Below are 23402 nucleotides of genomic sequence, written 5' to 3'. Positions count from 1 at the left end.
TACTGAGTCCCGTTCCTGTCTTTCACTGGCTGAATTCAATTCAGTCTAAATATCACAAAACCATAGTTTGGTGCCCCAGAGGTGGGGAGCACCCCATGTTCATCCCCACAGCATTCATAGCTTCGGGAAGAGGTGTTGTGTCTAGGAGGCAGGGAAGCAAGCCTACTCAATCTTATCACCGCCGCTGTGCTGGAAAAGCCATCTGCTCTGGTACAGACCGTGGAAATATATCCAAATAGCCAAGAAAAGCTGAGTTGTTACTGAAAGATGTGTCACACAGACAAAATAGTTTACAAATAGTAGGCAGGAAATATTTTCAAAACACTAAGAGAGTCCCTTGAGCTGGCCTTGTGGGTGTTGGCTTGTTTCTTGCTGGACTGTTCATTCATTTTTTTTTCCCCCATAAGAGTCATTATTTCCTACAAAACCAGAATTTGAGGTATAGCTTCATTTGAATGTGGACAAAATGATAAACATGTAAAATCTAATTTAATACTAATTATAATTCATATAATTCTAATTAAGAGAAACTTGTAAAGAAATGGAATTCTTGGTGGGTGTGCTGATGCACACATTTAAACTAGTACTTGGAAAAAGGCAGGTAGATCTCTGTGAGGCCAGCCGGGCTCCACAGTGAGTTTCAGACAAGCAGGGCTCCACAGTGAGTTTCAGACAAGCAGGGCTCCACAGTGAGTTTCAGACAAGCAGGGCTCCACAGTGAGTTTCAGACAAGCAGGGCTCCACAGTGAGTTTCAGACAAGCAGGGCTCCACAGTGAGGCCCGGGGGCGGCGCGAAGGTTTGCGTTCTGCTGTGTGGTTGAGCAAGTCTCTACAGTGGTAGCTTTAGAATACCACAACGTGATAGAAGTCTGCTTATAAACCAGCCATAGATCAGCTTCTTCATGCCTGCCTTTTCTAAAGCATTGATGACACAAGACACTGGGTGTGAACCTAGAGGGCTCCCCGGGATGGCACAACAGCCTGACTGGCAAAGGTAGCTGGTGTTGTTGGGCAATTGTGCTCTGATTTGGAAGCACCAGGCTGTGCATTCTAGAATGGGTGGCTACCCTGACTCAACCTTAGATAAATATTCCAGAATTCTAAGTAAGAGTTCCCACCCACACACTTACTTAGAATTCCTGAATTCTAAGAAAGAGCTCTCCACTCGGTTCCATGGAGTGAACTGAGTCTGGAAGGCAGTAAGAGAACACTCGGCTACTGGGTACTAGGTTCTATTCCTGTAACCACCCCATTTCCCTTAGGAGTGACTCTTATCTGGAGTGCTACTGAGCTGCTCCAGACCCTAGCAAGAACCAGCTCACTCTGAGGGGAGTGGAGACATATGGGGAGTGATGGTCTTAAACAGTGCCCACTGTCCATCTAATACTCTTAGATACCACCTTTATCTTGAGCTGAGCCTTGAGGGGTTTTCAGACAGATCTTCATTCATTAAGTATGTGGTTATGATCCCTTCTAAAACAGTGAGAGGCAGACTACACTCAAGTCATTAAGTGTGAGTTACTGCACATCTTTGGTTTTAACAAGAAGACAATTTGAAGACATTGGCAGATGATACACCATGGGGAGAAGAAAGCATGCTATCATTCTCACACTTGTGGTCTGGTAGAGGACCATGCCTTTTCCCCACCAGAATTGCTCCCATACTTTGAGTAACGTCTATTTTTCATTTACCTCTCTCCTGTCAGAGAAATCACTAGAGGCCTTTTTACAGCTTTGACTCTTCTTTACCATTCAGAGAAGTAATTCTATTTCCTTTTCAAGATGAAAGCTTGTCTTTGTCCTCCCCAAATAGTTCCAGGCTGCAGAACACACTGAATCCTTGCAGATAAAAGACCTTGCTGATAAAACACTAGATTATTATCAGAGATGCAAGTGAGGGAGTCAAGTCCCTGCCATTAATTACCTCCTTACAGCTTTGTTTATATCCTGTTCATTTGGGGCATGTTTTTCTTGGACAGTTTCTTGTCTGTGCTCTGAACTGCAGTCTGAAGTCTGTAAAACTCCCAAAGGTCAGGGAATAGTGGGTTCCTTCTTTTCAGACAGGTTTAATGGCAAGGAAGAGAAGATCAAAGTTTCTATCTTCCATCTGGAAAGAAAGGGACAAATGCTGGTTTGAATGGTTAGTTTCTCACCTCACGTGACAAACTTGTGCATTCTGGTTCAGAGTCCTTAGCCAGGAAGTTGCCTGGAAGTAGACTGGCATTTATGTCTGAAGCCAAGCAGTGATAGATTGGGTATTCAGGCATTGAGGCCAGGGGCCAGTTGAATCAAAATAAAACTACCTGGGAAGTCTTGACAGCATGATCTACACATTTAAAAATGGCTGGGCTGGGCATGGGGACATCTCAGCACTCAAGAGTCAAAGACAGATGGAACTTGGAGTTTGATGCCAGCCTGGTCTACATGCTAAATTCCAGAGTCTCAGTGATTCCAGAGTCTCAGTCATTTTCACTTAGTATTTCTACTGAGTGTGTAGTGGTAGATAATTCTTATAAAATATATTAATAGCTGGCACACCTTCACTGATGTCTACTTACCATACATGACATTGGGTTATACAAACATATATGCACACATGTAATGTCCTCTGTGTTTCCCGAGTAACTCAGTGTGTTAGCATCTTCACATGTGTTCACTTACTCTTTCTGAAGTGTCTGTTCAGAGCTTTGACTCCATTTTTATTGAGTTGTTTGTTTGGTTCTAAATATATTCTGGATGCTAGGTTTTTTGACATAGATTAATTTATTTCCCTGCATTTAGAACCAGAAAAACAAAATTAAATTGCAGCAAGAAAGAGTCTAATTAATACCAAAGGGAGTACTTTTCGACTGTTGTAATACTGTAGTCTAAGGATGGGTTTGGGGCCAAACAAAAGCCATGCAAAGCTTTTCCTGGGGCACTTAGAAAGGAAGGGCTGGGAGTCTCCTGGCAGTAGCATTCCAGGTCTGCTGGGATGTGAAGCAGGTTAATCTTCGTGAAGATGAGTTTATTGCTAACATGTCAGTACCCTTCCTGTGTGGCACCATTTTTCTAGGCCAAAATAGTGAAACTTTTTGGAAGGCATTTCCATGTGCTTTTGTTATTTAAAGATTCATTCTTCATGATTTTAGTCTGAATTGTTGCTAGGAAACAAACGGACGCTTATCTAGGGGCATTGATTAGCTTTAGCAGAAACAAACTGCAATCTCTGTAGGGCAATGACCACTGAAACAATGCTCTGCTTTTCTTTCTGTCCACAGTAACATTTAGTATTGTGAGGCAGATTCATTTAGCTCTCTGTAAGGCAAAATAATTAACCAGATTTTAGAGAATCCAGATGATTTAGAGGTCATGGGGTTGTTGTGGCCTTAGAAGGAGTGAGGGGTGCTTTAATGACAGGGTTCCAATAGAGTTAATGAAGGGCTTTTCCGTGTAGAAAACACTGGTCATTTGTTTTCAAGTCTGACAGAGGTGCAAGCCCAGGAGAACTGCTCTGACTATAGAAAAGTTGACTTAGGTTAGTTCTAGGCATAAAGGTTTATCATCAGCATCAATATTGTTACGAGATCAAGCTATGAAATAAGTCACGAGTGTTGGAATCTTTCAGAAACATAACAGATTCTTTGTTTGTTTGTTTTGTTTTTTGTTTTTCGAGACAGGGTTTCTCCGTGTAGCCCTGGCTGTCCTGGAACTCACTTTGTAGACCAGGCTGGCCTCGAACTCCAGAAATCCGCCTGCTACCGCCTCTGAGTGCTGGAATTAAAGGTGTGCGCTACCACGCCTGGCTCAACCTAACAGCTTCTTGTCATAAGGGGAATTAATCAAACTGCTTACATTTAAAAGTATTTAAGCTGATATGTGGAGTGCTCAATGCACAGGTTATGTTAATTTTATTAGTTTGGTACAAAAGGAATTTTAGTTTCAGGCTGAGTTTTGTCATAATTAGGCTAGTTAATCAAAATAGGAACTATTACCATCAACACAATTTTGCCAGTAAGTTTGTTTGTCCAGTTGCTTAAACATTTTGACTTCAGGATTTGATGAACTCTTTCTTGGCGAGCACTTTCTGCATCCTGCTGGCTGTGGAAGTACAAAAAGATCCAGGAAGAAGTAGTAGTTGGTTGGCAAGAAGTCAGGTGATTAATTGCACATGAGGCAGTTCATTTGGCTTTGAAGCTCTGGTTGTGTGGTACATGGGCAGGGCTGCTGGAGAGCTGGGCCCTTGGTTGCAGTTTCCAGTACATCTCCTCTCCTTGCTGACACACTTCTCAGATGTGAGGGTTCCACTGGAATGCAGAGTGCTGGCTGTGGCTGCTTAGCCTGGCCACAGACACCCTCAGGGTCTGTCATAACTGTTTCTGCACATGCTCTGCTTGGGCAGTGCTTTGGAGCAGCTTCGTGATGCAAGCACAGAGCTGGCTTACCATATACAGTGACACTAGGTACCATATACAATCTCCCTTTCATCACAGATGCACTGTTTTGCACAGAATGACAACATTATGGGGGCATGGGTCATTCACTTACTGAGAGCTCACCTTTCTAATGTGCATCAAATGTCAGACAAACATTGGATGGCCATGTTGAGTTCTTTGGCACCTTGTCCTATGGTTGTGGCTCGCTGTTGGTCATCATAACTGTGGAAGGCGAGCTGTGCTCGTCCCTCCCGTCTGAGGTTAGCCATTCCTTTACAAGACTTAGAGTTGTCTGTCACTCACCATGGCTCACTAGCACGCTCTGACTAGTTCACTCTTGACATTGAGAGTTTTCTCTACTGCTTCACCACCCATTCGTAATTCTAATAAGAAAATCACTCAAATCTGCTCTTTGTCTAACATCAAAAGTATAAATTAAACATAAAACAAATATAAATAAGGTATTAGTTTTTAAAAGCAAGAAATATGTATTAAAATATTGTAAAATTTATCCGCAGTTATTAAAAATGTATTCTTCCGGGTCTAGAGCAGTGGTGCAGGGGTTTGAGAGTGTGTATTGATCCTTTAGAGGGCCAGAATTTGATTCTTAGCACTCACATCAGGTGGCTCACGGCCACCTCTAACTCCAGCTCTAAGGGACGCAGTTCTCTGATCTCTGCATTCATGTATACAGACATACATAATTTAGAAAAACAATAAAAAATAATTCTTTAAAAGAATGCATTTCTCTATCACACAGCAAATTTTAACACTATAAAACCAAAATCACTTTTGTACTTAACCTAATCATATCTTTTAAAATAATTATAATAGGCACTCAAAGTTAAGTTGGTCAAAAAAGTTTATTAGGCGTCCATGATTTCTCTAGCCAGTCTAGTTTTAGGGTACTTTGGACGTCAGAATTGTTTTTAATATGTTGATTTACCAATAGGAAACTATTAGGTTTAAGAATATTTGAAATCTTTTTTTAAAAAATAAACATAAACATTATTCTTTCTGTATCTTCTCCAAGATGCATGCCAGTAGAAAGCAGCAGGCAGACTCTCAGTACCTTTCTGTGGTCTCTGCGGGGAGGACTGCATTGATGCTTATTGAGTTTGCTCCAATGTTATCTCTCTCTCTCTCTCTCTCTCTCTCTCTCTCTCTCTCTCTCTCTCTCTCATCTTTGTTTACAGTCTAGCCATTATCTCCATCCCGGCCCAGCCTCTGGCTGTTCCTTGAGACATAGTCCTCTGAGACGTAGAAAGTCATTCATTGTGAGCACAGACCACTCTCCCAGGTTGATGATTCGAGATACAAGTGCTCTAAGTCACTTTGAGAACTAGAACTCCTGCAGTATAACACCAACAGAAGGCCAGCCTGTTTAGCTGGCTTCCACGCCTGTCCACTACCTTCGAGGAAGGGAGACACCCTGAGACCTGGTGCTATGTGCAGAACCACCATAGAATCTGCAGGCGCCTTTTTTAGTCCCTGTATATAGAGCAGGGCAGTCAGGAAGAGCTTTGCCTCTGAGAGGGCTGTAGAGCTTGTCGTCATCGTCTCAGGCTTCAGAATCTGCATCCTCAGCTCTTCTACAACGCTCATTCCAGCCTGTGAGCCCCCAAGGTAAAGCTGGCAATGGTTTTCCAGTTGTTTTTAATATGTTAATATGTAGGGGAGATGCCAGCGAGCTGCAGCCCACTGAATGTCAGGGCGATAGTCTGTGTTACATCTTTAGATATTTAGAGCACTTCATTTTTCTTTTGGGTAAGACTGAAAATATTTTTCTTTTTTTTTTTTTTTGGTTTTTCGAGACAGGGTTTCTCTGTGTAGCCCTGGCTGTCCTGGCACTCACTTTGTAGACCAGGCTGGCCTCGAACTCAGAAATCCGCCTGCCTCTGCCTCCCCAGTGCTGGGATTAAAGGCGTGGGCCACCACGCCCGGCTTGAAAATATTTTTCTTAAATCTCTAGGTCTGAGGGGGGTCCTGTATCTTTGTGTGGACATCCTTCCAAAGCACTCTTCTCAAGCTGGGAAAGAGTTCTTACTAAGAGAAACTGTGTCACAATTACAGAGAAAATCTTCTTCCCAGCTGTCTAAAACACTGTTGGAATCTCAAAACTTTAATTTCAAATGTTATTCATTATTGGCAAAAAAAAAAGTGATGAATGATTGAAATGAAATATCAGATGAAGTATGAAAATTATATTTTGTCTCTGTCTTTTTAAGGGCAGGGAATCAGGCATTAGCATTTAAAAGCCATGCATCTCTTCATTATTGAAGAAGTAATTCTGAGTAATGAAAGTGCATTGTGGACATAAATACTGCACATTCCCTTTCCATCCTTCTTTGGGGGGACTTGTAAATGTCATTGCCCGGCACTGAAAGGAATGGTGTGCATGCAAGCAGCCATCAGCCGCGGTTACCATGCTGTGGCTGGGTGCTGCTGAAGGGGTGTGCAGCTGCCATTTTAGTTTAAAACTTAGCATCTGGGTAAGGCCTAGTAACCACACAGCAGAGTGCGGGTGACTGCAGAATCATGTATCTCCTAAGGCCCAGTCCCAAGTGATCACATCATCATTCTCTAATGTTCTATTGTGGCTTAATAGTGTCAGTGTCTCTTCATGTGGTTTTGTTATGTCAGTCACAGTTAACTTACATAGAATCACCCCATTTACCTGCAGACACATGATATTTTTTGTTTTGTTTTGCTTATCAGACCTGACAATGTGCAGTTTTTAGCTTAGCAAGTATCTACAGTTCTTATTCCTCGCTCATTAATCCGAAGGAAGGATTTTCTTTTCAGTTTAGATCCAAAACTCCAAAAGTCCTGATCCATTTATATTTGGTATATTTGAATGGAGAAACCCATGACGAACTGAGTAGAGGATGCAAGTGCAGTTGTTAAGTTCTAGCCACCAATGCAAGTGGGCAGGAAAAGGCCAGTGCAGTTGGCAGGTGATCCTTTGGTGAATTAGAAAAAGGCTTAGGTGTCTAAAGAGAACCTGTTAGCCTGGACCATCACTGAATGCTTTCAGAATGTAAAGATGACATTCACAAATGTATATAGATTTTTTTTAAATTTATTGGATGCAAACTTTCTTTTAATTATTTCTAACTTCTATACAAGCACACATTTTTCTAAAGGCAAGATTTGGAACAGCATTCGATGGAAAACATCTTTGCTATAATAGCAGTGGAGTGAACAGAGCATGGTAAATTTGAGCCCTAGGCCTGGAGAATAAAGGTGTGAGAGCTGTCAGTTGGCCCAGAGAGGCTGAAGCATCTTCTCTGCTTTGCAGCTTATTTGGATGGAGAGTGAGGGTGGGGCTCTGTGAGCACATGAAGTATGTTTGGTACAGGCAAGGCTCTGTTTCCTGTTTTGACACAGAGAATACTGGAGAAAAACAGAGAATATACTTGTTCACAGAAGCTTTAAGTTGTCAAATGACCCGTCTGGTGGGCACTGTGCTTTCCGTTCGTTACCTCATTTGAGTTCACAGTAGCCTTAAAAGGTAAGCAAATCTTAGAAAATCTGTTGACTTTCCCTAAGACCCACACTAGTGAGAGTACTTGAATCTACACCAAGGTGTGCTAGATTCCAGAACATGCTCAAGTTTCTGTTCTCAATGTCATTCAGTATTGTAGACAGGGAGTGGCCAGGGGTTGCCGGGGGAAGACAGGGTAAATGAGATGCATCATGCCACTTACACAGACAGGGCTGTGCACTTGTAATAACTGCGTAGGGATGAAAGCAATGGCTCTGACCAGAGGTGGTGCAGCAAGGTTGACAAAAGAGCACACGCCCTGTTAGAATTCAGATGGAGCGAAAGAAGTTCCCCAGTGGTCCCAGGTCAAAGCACATTCCAGAGGCATTCCAAATGACGCAGCAATGAAGAGTCGTTTAATAGTGTAACTTGGAAACTATTGTTCCTCCCCTAGGCTTCAGAGGGACCCTGGAAGGTAGGGTTGTCTCAGTCATTTGTGGGCACCATTTCCCAAGAGCAGATAGCTGAGCTGTATGGAAAGCAGACCACAGTCGCTGGTGTGTATGAGCAAGTTTAGTGAGGGGAAGTCTTATGACATAGCTGAATCACAAAGTTTATTAGTGTTCAAAGTGGGATGAGAAACCACCTCTGTGGTTTTCTATTTTAATAGCCCCTGGATTCTATTTTTTGTTTGTTTGTTTATTTTTCAAGACAGGGTTTCTTTGTGTAGCTCTAGCTGTCCTGGAACTCACTCTGTAGACCAGGCTGGCCTCGAACTCACAGAGATCTGCCCCGTCCTTGTCCCCAACAACTGTCAAAACAAACCTGCAAGTATATTTTTGCTTAGTGTTTATATGTGTGTATACACATGTACATATATCTGTTTTTAACTGTAATCTAACTTCCTGCTTATATAACTTATACTAGAAGATTATAAAATTACTTTTGATTATTGCTTCATGATGAATGCTATTAATTAAATTTTACTTTATAAATTTCCATCTTTAGCAAATGCATTGCTTTAAAATTTTTTTTAATTATATCTATTTATTTTGTGAGTATATATGGGTTTGGGTACATACATGCCATAGCACATGTGTGAAAGTCTGTTCTCTCTTTGCACCAGGCAGGTCTGAGGGAACAAGCCTTGGAACTTGCTCTGTAGAACAGGCTAGCTCTACATAATGATCTCTTCCTCTTAGGTTGTTGGGATTAAAAGCGTGGACTAGCATGACGAGTAAACATGCATTACTGTTTTAGGATAAGTTTAGTTCTGCTTGTTAACCCAGTGGTATGGGTTTAGTAAGTACCTAAAGCAGGGCATGGAAAGTGAAAGTTCTGACACTGTCCTACTGTCCCCTGTAGAGATGCCATTTTGAAAAAGGTCAAGAGCAGAGGGAGGGCCATTCTTTAGTGTAAGGCTGCTGCTAATTGGAAACTAAATATATAAAACTATAACCATTTAATTGTAATTGAAAGGGAACATTTATATATAAGATCCTTTTTGGTAACATAAAACCCTATAACACAGGGTGTAAGTTGGGGCTGGGAAGGGGACAGACTAGGAAGCTTCAAAATAATAGCTGTGCAATGTGAAATCATTTGCTAATTGCAAAGCATTTTCAAAATATTTTCTTTGTTGAATGAACTTCTCTGTCCCTATAGGCCAAGACAGATATTCTACTCTGTTTACCAATTACAGGTTAAATGTTTAATTGTTTTAAAGGAAATAAGTAAGAAACTGGGTGAGTTGTCAGAGCCAAGTTAAAAGCTGGAAAGGAACTCACAGGTACCAACTGAAGCCTTGGCTGTCCTTCCCGTGTGTCCCGTCTGTGTCGTGCGCTGATAGGCTGACTGTGGTTTCCACTCAATGTCTACTCTTTCTCTCCTCTGTCGCCCTGTGTCCCAATACGCCATTCTGTTCATACAGAAATGGTTGTGTGTGTGTGTGTGTGTGTGAGAGAGAGAGAGAGAGAGAGAGAGAGAGCCATGGTGAGTGTGGAAGTTAAGATGACAGCTTTGTGGAATTTGTGAGTTTGTGAGTTCCGGGTTACCAAGCATATGTGAAGGTGTCTTAACTGAGCCATCTCTCTGGCTCCAGAAATTACATCTGGTTTTATTCTTCTATTAAGGTACATTCTGGTGGCACTTCTGAAATATTATAAACATTTCTTCCCATGACTACCCCTCTGTCTCTTTCACCTCCATGGCCATGGCCCCAACAGACTATATACAAATGCTTCTTAGAACACTGTTTGCCGTTGAGGAAAGTTAAGAGGCCATCTCTTTGTCAGGTAGAACTCCTGTCTTCTGTTCTTTTGCCTTGGCATCTCAGACAGCTCTGCAATTGACTTGCTTTTCTAAGTGGATGAAGTAGCGTGGAGTCGAGAGATGTCGAGTAAAGAACTTACTAAGCTGAGACCTCGCCAGATTGGTCTTCTTATAATCTGTGTTGTGTCCTCAAAACCTCTCTCAGCTTTACAGTCTCACTCAGCAAAATGGTGTGGCCTCTCAGGAGCTAAGTGTTTACAATGTAAGGAAGCCCTCAGCTGCCTGCCTTCCCAGTGCTCTGCAAAGCATCACAAAATGCCACTTGTCTCTGGCTGTCCCTTGCTTAATTCCCACTCTTTGCCTGAGCCAGCCCAGTGGTGAGGATATGGAGCCTTGGGGTTCATGTCTTGCCCTCTTAGAAGTAATGTTGCCTGCCATTTGTGATGCTCCTCAGTGTGGCCTCCCATCATCCTGTCAGTTCTTTAGCCTTAATGTCAGTACCCGAGTCATCCATAAACATATGCGTGTCTCCTGAGCCTTCCTGCCCTTGCTTTATGTTCTACAGACTGTTCTTGGCTCTGGCACCAACTAGAACCATGCTTTCCTGCCTCTCTGTCGTTCTCTTCTCACTCTTGTAGCCACAACACCAAAATCACTTGGTTACCATTCTCTCTGCACTTGAGCCTTGGTTTTGCTTCTTGTTTCAAATGTGCATCTCATCTCTCCAGACAGCATACAGGCTGCCCAGAGATAGTCTTGCTGTTGACAGCACGTAACACAGCACTTTCTGCTTTTCATAGGCATCCGGGTAATATTTGTTCATCGTTGAGAATCAAGCCAGTTTTGCTATCACCTGTTATCTTTTTTTCCCCTGTGATAGAATTAAAAGAAATGTAAACTATGAAACTTATACAAATACAAAGAAAAGCATCATTTGAATAAAGAAAATATATGAACAATCATTTCAAATCATTGGTCCTGTAAATCAACATATACAAGATACAGATGTTCTAGCAAGCATTGAATGATATTGTTTTATTTCTACCCAGGTGTGGTCGCTCACCTATTTACCGCTCCCGGGAAATGGCAGCTCGTGCGTTGGTCCCCTTCATTATGATAGACCAAATACCGAGTACCCTCTATTCTCTGCTGAACTCACTCCCCAACAGCACTGACCAGTGTTTCCGACAAAACCACATTCATGGGACACTTCTGCAAGTAAGTACAATAGCTCTGTGTGACTTCCATAGAGCACCACAAGATGAACTTTTGATTCTTGTGTGTTCTTAGCATGTGAACACTTGATACATAGGCTTTTAAGTTTATCTGTATAACTTATTTATTTCTACTTCTTAACAGCTAGATACCTCTCAAATATTACTTCATGCACCTCAAGTATGAACATACACTGATTTGGCAGATTATCTTGTGCACTAAATTCTGCAACATACTTTTTCATCAAGTATTCCTATAGAACATTCTGGTCATTCCGTACCCAACGTTGTGACAGTTTGAATGAGAAATGTCACCCAGCGTCTCAGGTATTCAAATGCCTGCTTCTCAGTTGGTGGCACTGTTTGGGAAGGTTGACTCATACCATTTCCAGTTTACCCTCTCTGCTTCCCACTGTAGTTCAAGATATAAATCGTCAACTTCCTGTTCCTGCCTTCTTTTGCCTTCATTTTGCCATCAAGGACTCTTAACTCACATAAACTCTTCTAGTCATTGCCTTGGTCATAGTGTTTTATCAGAGCAATAGAAAAGCAAGCCTTCAGGCTGGCTTTTGTTTTAACTAAATAAAGGATTTTATTGTTCTTTTTACTTAAGAATATGAATGAGAACTAATTGGAACTGTCCTATTAAAAAAAAAAACCCGTAACCTGTTAATGGGTAGTGTTGGTAAGACCCGTGGATCACATGGCTGTGGGGATATTCACCTTGGATGGATGGAAACGGATTTAGATTCCTTATCAGGCTGCTGGATTAGAAGCAGAATGAGAGTTGGCCTTGAGATCCCAGGCCATACTGTAAACCTGAAGTCTACACTACTGCCACGGGGGACTGTGTGAAATGGTTCACAGTGTGCAATTCCAGAGATGGACTGCCTGGTTCTGTATCAGATATGCACCCTGACCTATGATATAAACAAACATATGCCTGAAGGTGAAACGTAAGGTAGATCTGTGGTTTTGTCTTCATGACTTGGTTGTTTATATATTCAGTAAAGATTTATTGAATGCCTACTATGTACTGTTATGTCATCGTCAGAACAGTAAGTCTGACAACATCAAGACCAGAAAGTAGACAGTCCCAATGGAGCATGCTAGGTGACGGGTGACACATGGCAGGGCCATTGGTTTAAAGTGGAGAAATCGGGGCCAGCACCACAGAGCAGGTAGCAGTTAACAGAGGCTGAAGGTAGTTAATCAGGCATGGGGAAGGAGTTTCTTAGGCAGAGAGACAGGGTGGTGTACAGTGCAGGGCAAGGGGCCAGCCTGGGAACAGGAAGTTGTGGGTCAGACCAAAATGCCACCTCAGTGGTTCTCAGCACTTTACACACTTGAAATTAATGAGGGTACCAAGCAGGCTTTACCTGTCAGTATTTACTTAGACAGTAAAAATGAGAGAATATCAAGACATAAGAACCCAAAGCCATACTCCTTTATCACCGGGGAAGACAGCCTCACAATCCTTAAACACAGTAAGCTTACCTGCACATGATGCAGGAAAAGTAAAGGAAGCCACCATCTTAGCATCGTTTCAAAGTAGCTTGATCCCATGGGGCTCCTAAAAGATACGCACGCACCCGCCAGTTCTCAGTTCAGAACTGAGTGGGCCTCAGATCCTTTGCTCTGTTGTGTGCTTTACAGCTTTCTGTAATTGCTTTTGTTGGGAGGCGAGACGTGTTGGAGTTCAGGGATGTACTCCAAGGCACCTAGGTGGCCTTCAGAGGGCAGCCCCAGAGGTCAGTCCTCACCTTCTTCCTTGTTTGAGAGGCTCTCTGCTCTCAGCACCAGGGTGCTGGCCTGCAAGCTTGCAGGGCTTCTTCCCTTCAGGTTGTACCTCTGGATTTTTACCTTTGGACTGGGTATTCATTCTAGGTCCTCATCTTGTATGGCAAGTATTTTACCCACAGTACCATATCTCCCATCTCATGTGGTTCTTATTGTAAAGCCTTAAGCATTTAGAGCCTTTCGGTCCTCTCTTCATTCCTATGCTAAAGAGAAGAAGCACAGGTTATCCTAGCCTTGGGAACAGGCTATAAAGGCCCAAAGATCATCGTTGGTTTAAATAAAACAAGTTAGGTTTCTTTCTGTCTGTCTATCTGCCTTTCTTTCTTGCTTTCTTTCTTTTGTTTTGTATCTTTTCTTTCTTTCTTTCTTTCTCTCTTTCTTTCTTTCTTTCTTTCTTTCTTTCTTTCTTTCTTTCTTTCTTNCTTCCTTCCTTCCTTCCTTCCTTCCTTCCTTCCTTCCTTCCTTCCTTCCTTTCTTGTTTTGTAACAAAAAACAATCTCATAGCATTTATTGTCACCTGATAATAACGCAAGGGCTTCTAAAAAATATTAATAAATCTTTCAGACTGTGCTAGCAGAAAACACCTTTAAAACCACTGTACTGCTTTCTCAACTTCTCCCATGCTTGACCGTTTCTAGTTGGAAACACTTTGTTCTATATCATTTAGTACGAGGTTCATGAACTCGTCAAAGCCAGTAGCACAACCCTCTGTCAGCACGCTGACTTGCCCACAGAGCCACACCTGAATCAAAGACCTATTTTGCAACTTTCTGAAGATCAGGTTGATGGGGCGGTACTGCCACCTTCTGTATCTCGTGGCCCTGGTCAAGATACACTGGTGGGAGTCACAGGGACCACCACAAGAGTAGAAAGGTTGCCTCAGAAAGCCCAAGTCAGAGCTGTTGGCCCCCAACTCTGCTGCTGTTTCAAAGGAAACAGACTAGTGACAAGGAAAAGAGCAAAACTGAGTCTTGAAAATGTACACTGTGGGAGTTAGCGTGCCCACAGCATGAAAGGTTACAGCCGTGCTGCTGGCTGAGTTCTTTCAGCAGTGTAGGTAGGTGGGGCCATTCCTTCCTTTCTCGGCTTGTGCTGGTGGGCCGCTTAGGTGCCTCCTCCCTCCATGGTGGGCCCTGGCTGTTGCACCAAAGTGCAAGAAAAGCTTACTGGGGGAGGGAGTCACAGTGTGGGGGCTGGGTGTTCACTGTGGTTGGACAGACCTTGTAGTTCTTAGGCTACTTCACCTGGTGGGAAAGGAGTCAAAGGTGCTCGGGTCCTTGGATCTGCAGTGCTGTCAGTGAGCATCTAACGGGTGGGGACAGGCAGCGAGGAGTCTTCCTTGGTAGATTCTTTACAGAGCTCTGCTTTGAAGCCAGCAAATACTTGCCTTTGGAAAAGAGATGCTACGAGCCTGAAAGGAGTGATACTCTCCACGGGACCTTCAGAGCCAGCTACGTAAACACAAAACTGTTCGGTTTTCGAGAGCAGGAAATCATTTTGTAATCAGAAAACAAATTCTTTCAGAGAATATTTTCTTGAATTATACATTGACTTCTTTGAAGATGTTTACATAAACATATCACACCCCAGAGTGTTTCTTCAGTATACCTTAAAGACAAAAATGTGCTGACCCCTGAGTTTCTGGGTCTGGGAAAGATTCAAATTATAGGGTGTGCATAACTGGGACTTGTGAGTTCCTTTCCTGATCATCTGGAGCCAGAGGCTCAGCATGGCAGTGCTGAAGTGGGTGGAAGTGATGCATGCTAGGAAGGTGAGAGATAGTTCAGCGGGTTCTGAAGAGCCCAAGGTAACCACAGGAAGTCTCAGTGGAGGCAGCAGAGCCATGGAGGTTACGGTGATCACTCAGAGCAACACTGGCAGGTCCACCCATCTGTGAAGTAGAGTTAACTGTTTTTTATTGCCACAGCTCTTGATGTTAGGAACTTAATGTTATTACTAGGTCACTTGCCACTCCTAAGAGCTGGCAGTGCCATTCAGAAAGTTCTCTTGTTTGGCCAACAACCCCAAGGAAAGCTTTGTTCTGATTCTTACGTATTTAACTAACATTTTGATATTTCATAAAGAAGTGTACAGCATCTGAGGGGAGAGTTTGAATTTTGGGTTTGTTCATCCACCACGTCTTTTACTCAAGTTTCTGATGGTTTAATATAAAATATAAAAGGTGAAAGAAAGCTCTTTCATAAAGTACACCAGTTAGATGGAGCTTGTTGGACATGAGAAAACCATTTGTGTATTTATCTGAATGGTCTAGACAAGTTTTGTCTTCAACCTAAACAATCACTCTGGTGCCACTGCACCTCGGTGTGAGAGCACAAGCGGGCTGCGTTTCCCTAGTAATTGACATCAACTTTCCTTTTCTCTTCAGTTCTTTTTTCTCCCCGATTTGGAGACTTGATTTCTCCACCTTGAGAATTCTGAGTTCTAAAAAGAGAGAGAGAGTTGTCTTTCCTGTCCACGGAGCTCAGTGGCGGTGCTGCCTGCTTGTACAGTACAGTGTATTAACCATGCATAGATGACTTCGGATGGTCTAGGAAGTCAGCCTAGTTTACCATGGAAGCAAAGGTAACCTTTGATTTTATTCATGCTCTTAGCAAGCCTGCAAAGTAGCAAGACTGGAACCCTTCATTCATCCATTCCCTTCCCAGTCAAAGGCAGAGGTGTACTTCACTCTAAAGCCATGGTCTCTTTTTATAATGTGCTTCCTCCCTGCAGTTGACAAGAGTAACAGCTTTCATGACTAGGGTAATTAAGCCAAGAGTCCATCTCTTTTCTTGTTTTATCTGCTACTGGTTGATTGGTCTCCTTAAATTGAGTGTGTTGTAATTGGTCAACATTGGAAACAGAGACCCCCAGCGTTAGAGATTGTGTGGGTCAGGGACTAACATGGAAAAGGCACATCGGACCTTCCCTGCCTCCACTCCTCTCTCTCCCCTTCTCTCTGTTTTTCTGCATAAGTCTCCTTGCTGGAGCCCCAGGGTTTTCTCCGACTGCTCGGTCACAGTGCTCCTCTCTTCCTGAGCCTTGGACTTGAGCAGCTCTGGATCTAGGAAGTGGTGAGGCTGCAAGGACATGGTGACGACTGAGTTTAACTCAGCAAACACAGTGTGCCTGCCCTGTTCTAGATGTGCTGGAAGTCAGGGGAGTAGTTTGCCCCGTGGGGCTTCTTTCTCCCGATGTTGAGGGGCAGGGGTTTGAGGTCCAAAGCACACTAAGCTCTCTGTGGGCAGGGGTGGGGGTGAGTAAAGCTGGGGTGAAAACAGACAGCCAGATGACGTGGGCTTGAAAGAAGAAGAAAAACGAGGTGGTCTCTGCTTGAGTCTGCTTGAGGTGGTCTCTGCTGATGATTTTATGCTCAGATCTCGCAAAGATGGGAACAGTGGAATGGGACTGGGTCAACAAGAACAGCTTGAGAACTGAAAACACAGGATGATCATGAATCGCTCTCTTGAAAAGGAAAGCAGACACCTAGGAAGAAGTAAAGGTGAACCAATTTGCCTAAGTGTAAAGCAGCTGCTGTTCAGGGGCTGGGACCAGACACCCATCCTTCATTGCTTTCCCTAGATCCAGGCAATAGAAGGAAGGAAAAAGTCCAGGAGACAGACAGCTTTGCCCGAGTACTTACAATTAAATATAATTTAAGAGTTATTTCCATCTTTTAAAAGCATGCCCATTGTAGTCAGTCTTTGCTTTAAGAATTTTAATATATTTTCATATTTCCATATTTCTCAACAGTACAAAATTGTGAAATATAAAATGTTCAAGTTGTCCAGAAATGGCACAGTACTTGACAGGTCCTGTTTGGTGACCTGTGTTCGTTGTTGATGATTTTATGCTCAGAAAGTATAATTTCAGACGGAAAAACAAAAGCCTGAAGTGATGGTGGCTTCAAAGCTGAGTGGATTACTTGTCTGTGTGGGTTGTTTCCAGAACGATTCAGACATCACTGGAAACACTCTTATTTATGACTGGTAGTCAGGTTTGCTCGTCCCTCTTGTGGACCTGTGGTCCCTGGAAAGGAGAATCTGCAACTGACAAAGTTGCTCCCCGGTCTGGGAAGGGCTGTGGCCGAGTTTCTCCCATGGTATGATTGTAATGTGTCAACATCTGCTGAACCTGCAGTTCTCAAAGAGCAGGAGTATGGCAGGGAGCGCTGGAGACTGCAAGCAGTCACTACGCTGGGAGGAGAGGCATCTCCGTTAACGCAGGGGCAGCAGAGCAGTGACTTTGCCTTGATATGAACAGCACTGGGGGGGCACTGGACTCTTTTTAAAAGTTAAAGAAAGACCTAGAACTTGTTAAAATGTACGTTGGCAATATATTGCTTTCTAGATATAAGCCCCCCCAAAAGTCACTTTTAATTAAAATCCTACTTCCAGGGATAAATTAATCCTTTCCTTATAAACATTGAAAAGCTTTTATTTGGTTACTTTGGTGTTACTTAGAGAACCTTCTCCAAGTGTTGGAAGATAACTCCCTTCTGTCAGGTTCCAGAGCACAGGCTGCCATACATGATCACTGTTGCCCCAGCATGCCCTCCTGTGGCTTTGCAGTGTTCTGAAGGAAGGCTGACTAAGTCAGGGCTGTGTTGAACTTACAGAAGAGTCGCTTCGTGTTTCTCCAGGGGTGAGAATGGGGCCAGGAATGGTGAAAAGGAGAGAGTAGGCCTCCATTCCCCCTGGTTGCTGAGTAGGATACATCTATTGAATGACCTACCAATTATTGTGTAACTACAGAGGTCCTTCTGGAAGGTTATGTTATTCCTGGCCTATGATAAGAAGAAAAAAAAAATGAGACTGAAAGAGTTTGAGATATTCCTAAAGTTATACAAATTATAAATGGTGGCAAATAGATCAGGGTTTTACTTCTAGGTTCATGTGAAGCTTTTGAGCTGTGCTCTTAACTTACAGTCTGAGACTGTATGTACTATGCTGTATGCACTGTGTGTGTGTGTGTGTGTGTGTGTGTGTGTCATTGTTATACTGTACTATAGAGTACTACTTCTGTGAATGAGGAAAAGAAAGTTCTCAGAAAAACCAGTCACTGTGGGGACTTCAGGGTCCCACTAGGGAAATTGGCATTGTTGGGTTATTCAAGCATTGTTGAAAATGTCACCCTTGTCTCAAGTAGACACATCAAGGAAAAGAGAGATGCTTGCTCAGAAACATTAACTCGGGGGGGGGGGGGATGTAGCTGAGTTGGCAGAGTGCTTTCCTAGCATGCTCAGAGCACTGAGGATCTCAGCACATGGAAGCTAGAGGCAGGAGGATAAGTTCAGGGTCATCTTAGCTACATAGTGAGTCCAAAGCTAACATGGGCTACATGTGACCCTGTCTCAAAATCCAACAAAAACAAAAAGATCAGCTTTCATGGAGCTAATATTCTTATAGCAGAGAAGTAGTGGGGGAAATAAAATAATAGATAATAGAATACTACTATAACTTATAGTCCATATAGTAGGTAAATTATGCACATTCTTGGAAGCTACTAATTGCTTTAGCCCTAAAGATCAGACAGAATAGAGGAGTCCGAGTAATGGGAGCAAATAATGAAGGGTCAGAATAGTCACTGTTGGAGGGCCTGGTCACTGTTTGAAACTGGAGGGGGACTAGAAAGTGAATATGTTTTCTTCTCAAATTGCACAGGTCACATAGGTTTGTAAGCAGGTATGGCAGATATGTGTCAGAGACTATCTTTTCCATAGACAAGGACCAGCAAAGTGGACTTAATGGATGAACAAGACTAGAAAGGACGCCCCACTTTAGAAGCACCTAAAATGAATTCCCTCTGGGATCAGAGTCAGGCTTGTCTCGGACCCAGAAAAGAGAACAGTGACTATTATATCACTTCCTCTGTTCTCCAGTGAGGCCTTTCACATGCTGTCTATACCTGGGCTTGTGAGATAGACGGAGAGTGAAGTGGAGAATATCTCTGCTTTTACTTAGTGAATTTTTATTGAGTCGTTTTTAAGTATAAACGGTTGTGCTAGGTACCATGGAAAATACAAAGAAAAGTTTATTTATAACATGGCCCCCACCCTCAAGAAGCTGTGATCGTCCCTGAAAAAGAAGCTGTCAACTTTGCAAACTACACAGCAGAAGTTATGTGGCAGTATATGATATGTGCCAAAGGAATGCCATAGTCACCACCTGAGGTGAGGTGGGATGGGTTGGAGTGAGGGCAAAGACTTCAGAAACTTTGGGGCTTAGGGTAAAGCAGCGTAAGACACCATTTGCGTGGGGACCATGTGCTTGGCCTCGAGGAGATGAAGATGGGAGGGAAGGTATTTGTCAGCATGTGAAACACTAAAAATGATACAAGCCTTTGAGCTTAAAAAAAGCTGTTTTAAACCGGGCGTGGTGGATTTCTGAGTTCGAGGCCAGCCTGGTCTACAGAGTGAGTTCCAGGACAGCCAGGGCTATACAGAGAAACCCTGTCTCGAAAAACCAAGAAAGAAAGAGAAGAGAAGAGAAGAGAAGAGAAGAGAAGAGAAGAGAAGAGAAGAGAAGAGAAGAGAAGAGAAGAGAAGAGAAGAGAAGAAGAAAGCTGTTTGCTGTTTTAGGAAAATTAAGGTACATTGAAATAATAGTAGATCATGTGAAGATTCCTACTAGTCTGCTGAGAGTGTGTCAGTTGTGAGTTGGTACTACACAGAGGGTCCTTTAGTCAGCCCCGCCCTCACAGGAGCCAGGGTCCCTCCCTCAGGTTCCCCAGAAGAGATCCTGCCTATCAACTCGCTATCCTGCGCACCTGGTTTGTTTGGAATTACATCCTTTCCCTCAGACTCCATCAGAAACTCAATGAATCTAGAAGAGAACACTGTTACACTGTCTCACACAAAGAACTCTTTGACCATTCCAAGGGGAGAGTTTGAAGTTCATAAAGTGAAAGGAGACACAGGATCCGCCCAGATAGAAAAATCTCTTACTTTTGCAAGGTCATTTTTCATCTCCATCTTGCCAGCTCCTCCCAGTCCTTCCATTGTTATTGTTTTGAGACATTTCATTACTCAAGATAATTCTGAGTATACTTCAGAAATCTATCAGAACAAAGGAGCACACTGTCTACAGTCTGGAGCTGTCATTTCGGAGTATTCCTATCAAGTAGCTCGTAATATATGGACCCATTATTTGATGGAAATTTGGGGGTGTTTCCTATCCAATAAAAATATTATTTATTGCTTGTTTTTAGAAGATACCACTCTAATAGACAAAGGTAAGAGCTCATTGTTTTTGCTGATGCAGTATTTGGGGATACACAGTATGTCTACTTGATCTATAGACCTGGGGTTCAGTTAGAATGCCCAGTTTGTTTGAGTTACTAAGGAATTGATTGGCTTTTGAAAAGCACTGTGGTCATGAATGCCAAGATAATTTGGCAGTCACCTTAGAGCAGTGCTTCTCAGCCTTCCTAACGCTGCATCACTTTAATACAGTTCTTCATGTGATGGTGACCCCCGACCATAAAATTATTTCCTTCCTACTTCATAACTGTAATTTTGCTACTGTGATGAATTGTAGTGTAAATATCAGATATGCAGGCTGTCTGATATGTGACCCATAAAGAACTCTGCCCTAAAGGCTTGCAGTAAAGTGAGCCCAGGGGCCCAAAGAAGGATGCAAGGGAATGCAGCTCATTCCTGATGTAAAGCACATGGCTGTCAGAACCCTCCCTCCTCGTCACTACTGCTGTGTTTATCCCCTTCACCTGATCGTCTGCTTTTTGTTGAAAACCTTTGTTCCATGGTACATGTGGGTTCCCTCCATTATTCTGTGGGACAAGACAGGGTACAGCTCTCTTAAGTACTCATGATCATGAAAACTCCACTCCTGACCTAGGGACAGTCTGTGGCTCAGCAGCCTACATGAACTCTGTGTAGAGGCAATGAGAGAAAATTTAGAACTGGAAGTCCCAGTGGAAACTGCAGATTTCGCTCCTTGCCTCACTCCTCAAGCCCCACCTATCCACACATACAAAGGTGCTGTGAGCATCCAAGCCAGTTCCTTTTAAAGTTTTAAACTTAACTTCCTGTCCTGTCCCAGCCTGCCTGTGATCCACTTGAACCATGTTTTCTTGAAACTGAAGTTTGCCCTCCCCAGACTCAGGAGCTCAGTACTTTTCTAGATCCCAAGAAAGCTTTGGAAAAAGAACAAATAGTTAGAATTTTCTCACTTCCTGTGCTTGAAGCCTGGATGCACTGCTGGGTATGAGTAACATCTGCCTCACTGCACCTCTCGGGGAGGCAGGTGGGAACCATGTGGGTAAATCTCTTGAACACCTACCTAAGTATGTTTGTACATATAAGTTACAGTCCTCTAACACTGCATATGATGGGAGGTGTGCTACATACACATAGTATAATAGAGCTTTTATTTTGGATAAACTCATGTTTTGGAAAACTTCATGTAAATGAGGTTATAATTAACAACTTCCATGTGCTGTCTGATGGCCCAACCCCACTGTTCAAGCCTTTAAAGACTTGATTGGTGTAGGGAATGAGAAGCGTTTTACATGTATGTTTGTGCTCATTTATGGCAGACAGTCTTTTCTTTCTTGTGCAAGAGTTTCTGATACACAATATCAATATCAGTTCCTGGTTAATAATTGATTGTTTTCAATACTGTTCTTATACTGGAAGTCAGTATTCCTTGGTTAGTTTATTTGAGAAAAACATTAAGTCATCAATGGTTTAGGCCTCGATTTTTAAAAATCTCTTTTGAATAAGGGTTTTTAAATGTTTTACCGTCTCCTAGCCCACCACCCAGCAGAGGTGGTGGAAAGGAAAGGTTCATAGAGCAAAGGAGGCTGTGGGCCTGCTCAGAAATAGTTCTTTGCAGCAAATCCAGTCTGTTTTATCAGGATATTAGCAGTACAGTTTACAGCAATCAGCAGCAGCAGCAGCAGCAGCAGCAGCTCCATCCACTTGGAAACACCATTGTTGAATCAGTAACAAGCAGACTCAGAAACATCCTTTATGAATCAGCAATTGCAGGTTGATCTAGAAGAAACTGCAAGACTCTGCCAACTGGCCCAAATCCGCAGAAGCAGCAAGAAGCTGCCAGAACACCACCACCACAAGTTTTCTGGTGCTTTTTTCTCTATAGAGTCATGACAGATGGTGACTAACAAAGAATGGTAAGGTATACCGATGCCACCCAGCATCATCAGTGAAGATCAGCACCAGCAAAGCCCAATGCTGACCAGCAAAGAATGCAAGGGGGACCAATGCCATCCAGTGTTGTCCACTGCCCATTAGGCTATATTTATATATTTTTTTAACATCATGTGTTCTCTCAAGTATCTGCTTTAGTAAAACATCACTTGCCCTTTTTCTAGGTTGCCTCCAGAAAAAAAAAGTCTGTCCTCAGCAACATATCTTCCCACATGTCTTCTTCAGCAAAAGTATCTTCTCATAAGACAGTTGCTAGAAAAACATCACATGACACAACTTAGTCTCCCAAGAAACCATAAATTTTCACCTCACATCAGGTCTGATTTTCAGAGGTTTAGAGAACAGAGATACATGGTAGTAATTTATATTAAAATTTATGATTGAATATACAAGCTCTGCATGGGTATGCACTGGCACATGCACACTTTAACACCAGAAATTAAGCTTCTAAGGAAATGTGGAGTGAATTAGAGCTATACCGTAACCCACAAAGTGGCAGATTTCTGAACAATTCAATAGCAGCCTCTTCCACCTCCCTCTTCTGCCCTGTGCCTCTCTCCCAGGACTTCCATGCCTCCCTCTGCACAGGAACACTGGACTTTTTGCAGGAAGGTCTTCACAATTGTCAAGTTGCCTATTATGAATCAGTGTTTAATACATTTTTTAATTCTGTGTTCTCCCTTCCTCTACTCTTTGGTTCCTGAATCTGTACTCCTTTTCCCAAAGGGAATGAACACAAGGTGACTAGACATGCATTCTTCCTCCCAGCTGTATGCCCACTTCAGAAGTTAAATCTTAGGTGTCAGTTGCTTAGTCACAGTGAGTCTGGTCATTTTTAAAATTCATATCAGTGCCTGTTCTTAGAGGTGCTTGTTTGCTGTGATTTTGCAGTGCACTTGAAACAGTTTACAGAGCCTTACTTCTCAAGGTTTGGTGGGGAACCACAGCCCTGGGCATCACAGGAACTGTTAGAAGTATAGGCCCCTGGGCCGCTCTTAATTCTTTTTTTTTTTTTTTTTTTTTTT

At 42.8% G+C, this 23402-nt stretch overlaps 1 protein-coding gene across 2 annotated transcripts in view; it reads left to right on the top strand.

Annotated features, from left to right (window-relative positions):
- Thada (THADA armadillo repeat containing) overlaps positions 1-23402 on the top strand; it is a 276549-nt gene that overhangs the window by 144926 nt on the left and 108221 nt on the right. For both annotated transcript variants that reach the window (XM_029471015.1, XM_029471016.1), the window contains exon 29: positions 11223-11391. In XM_029471015.1, the coding sequence (XP_029326875.1) occupies positions 11223-11391 (169 nt within the window). The remainder of the gene's footprint in view (positions 1-11222; positions 11392-23402) is intronic.

Source organism: Mus caroli, chromosome 17 (genome assembly GCF_900094665.2).
Source record: "Mus caroli chromosome 17, CAROLI_EIJ_v1.1, whole genome shotgun sequence".
NCBI classification, from domain to species: Eukaryota; Metazoa; Chordata; class Mammalia; order Rodentia; family Muridae; genus Mus; species Mus caroli.
This window is presented reverse-complemented; position numbering and strand designations above follow the sequence as displayed.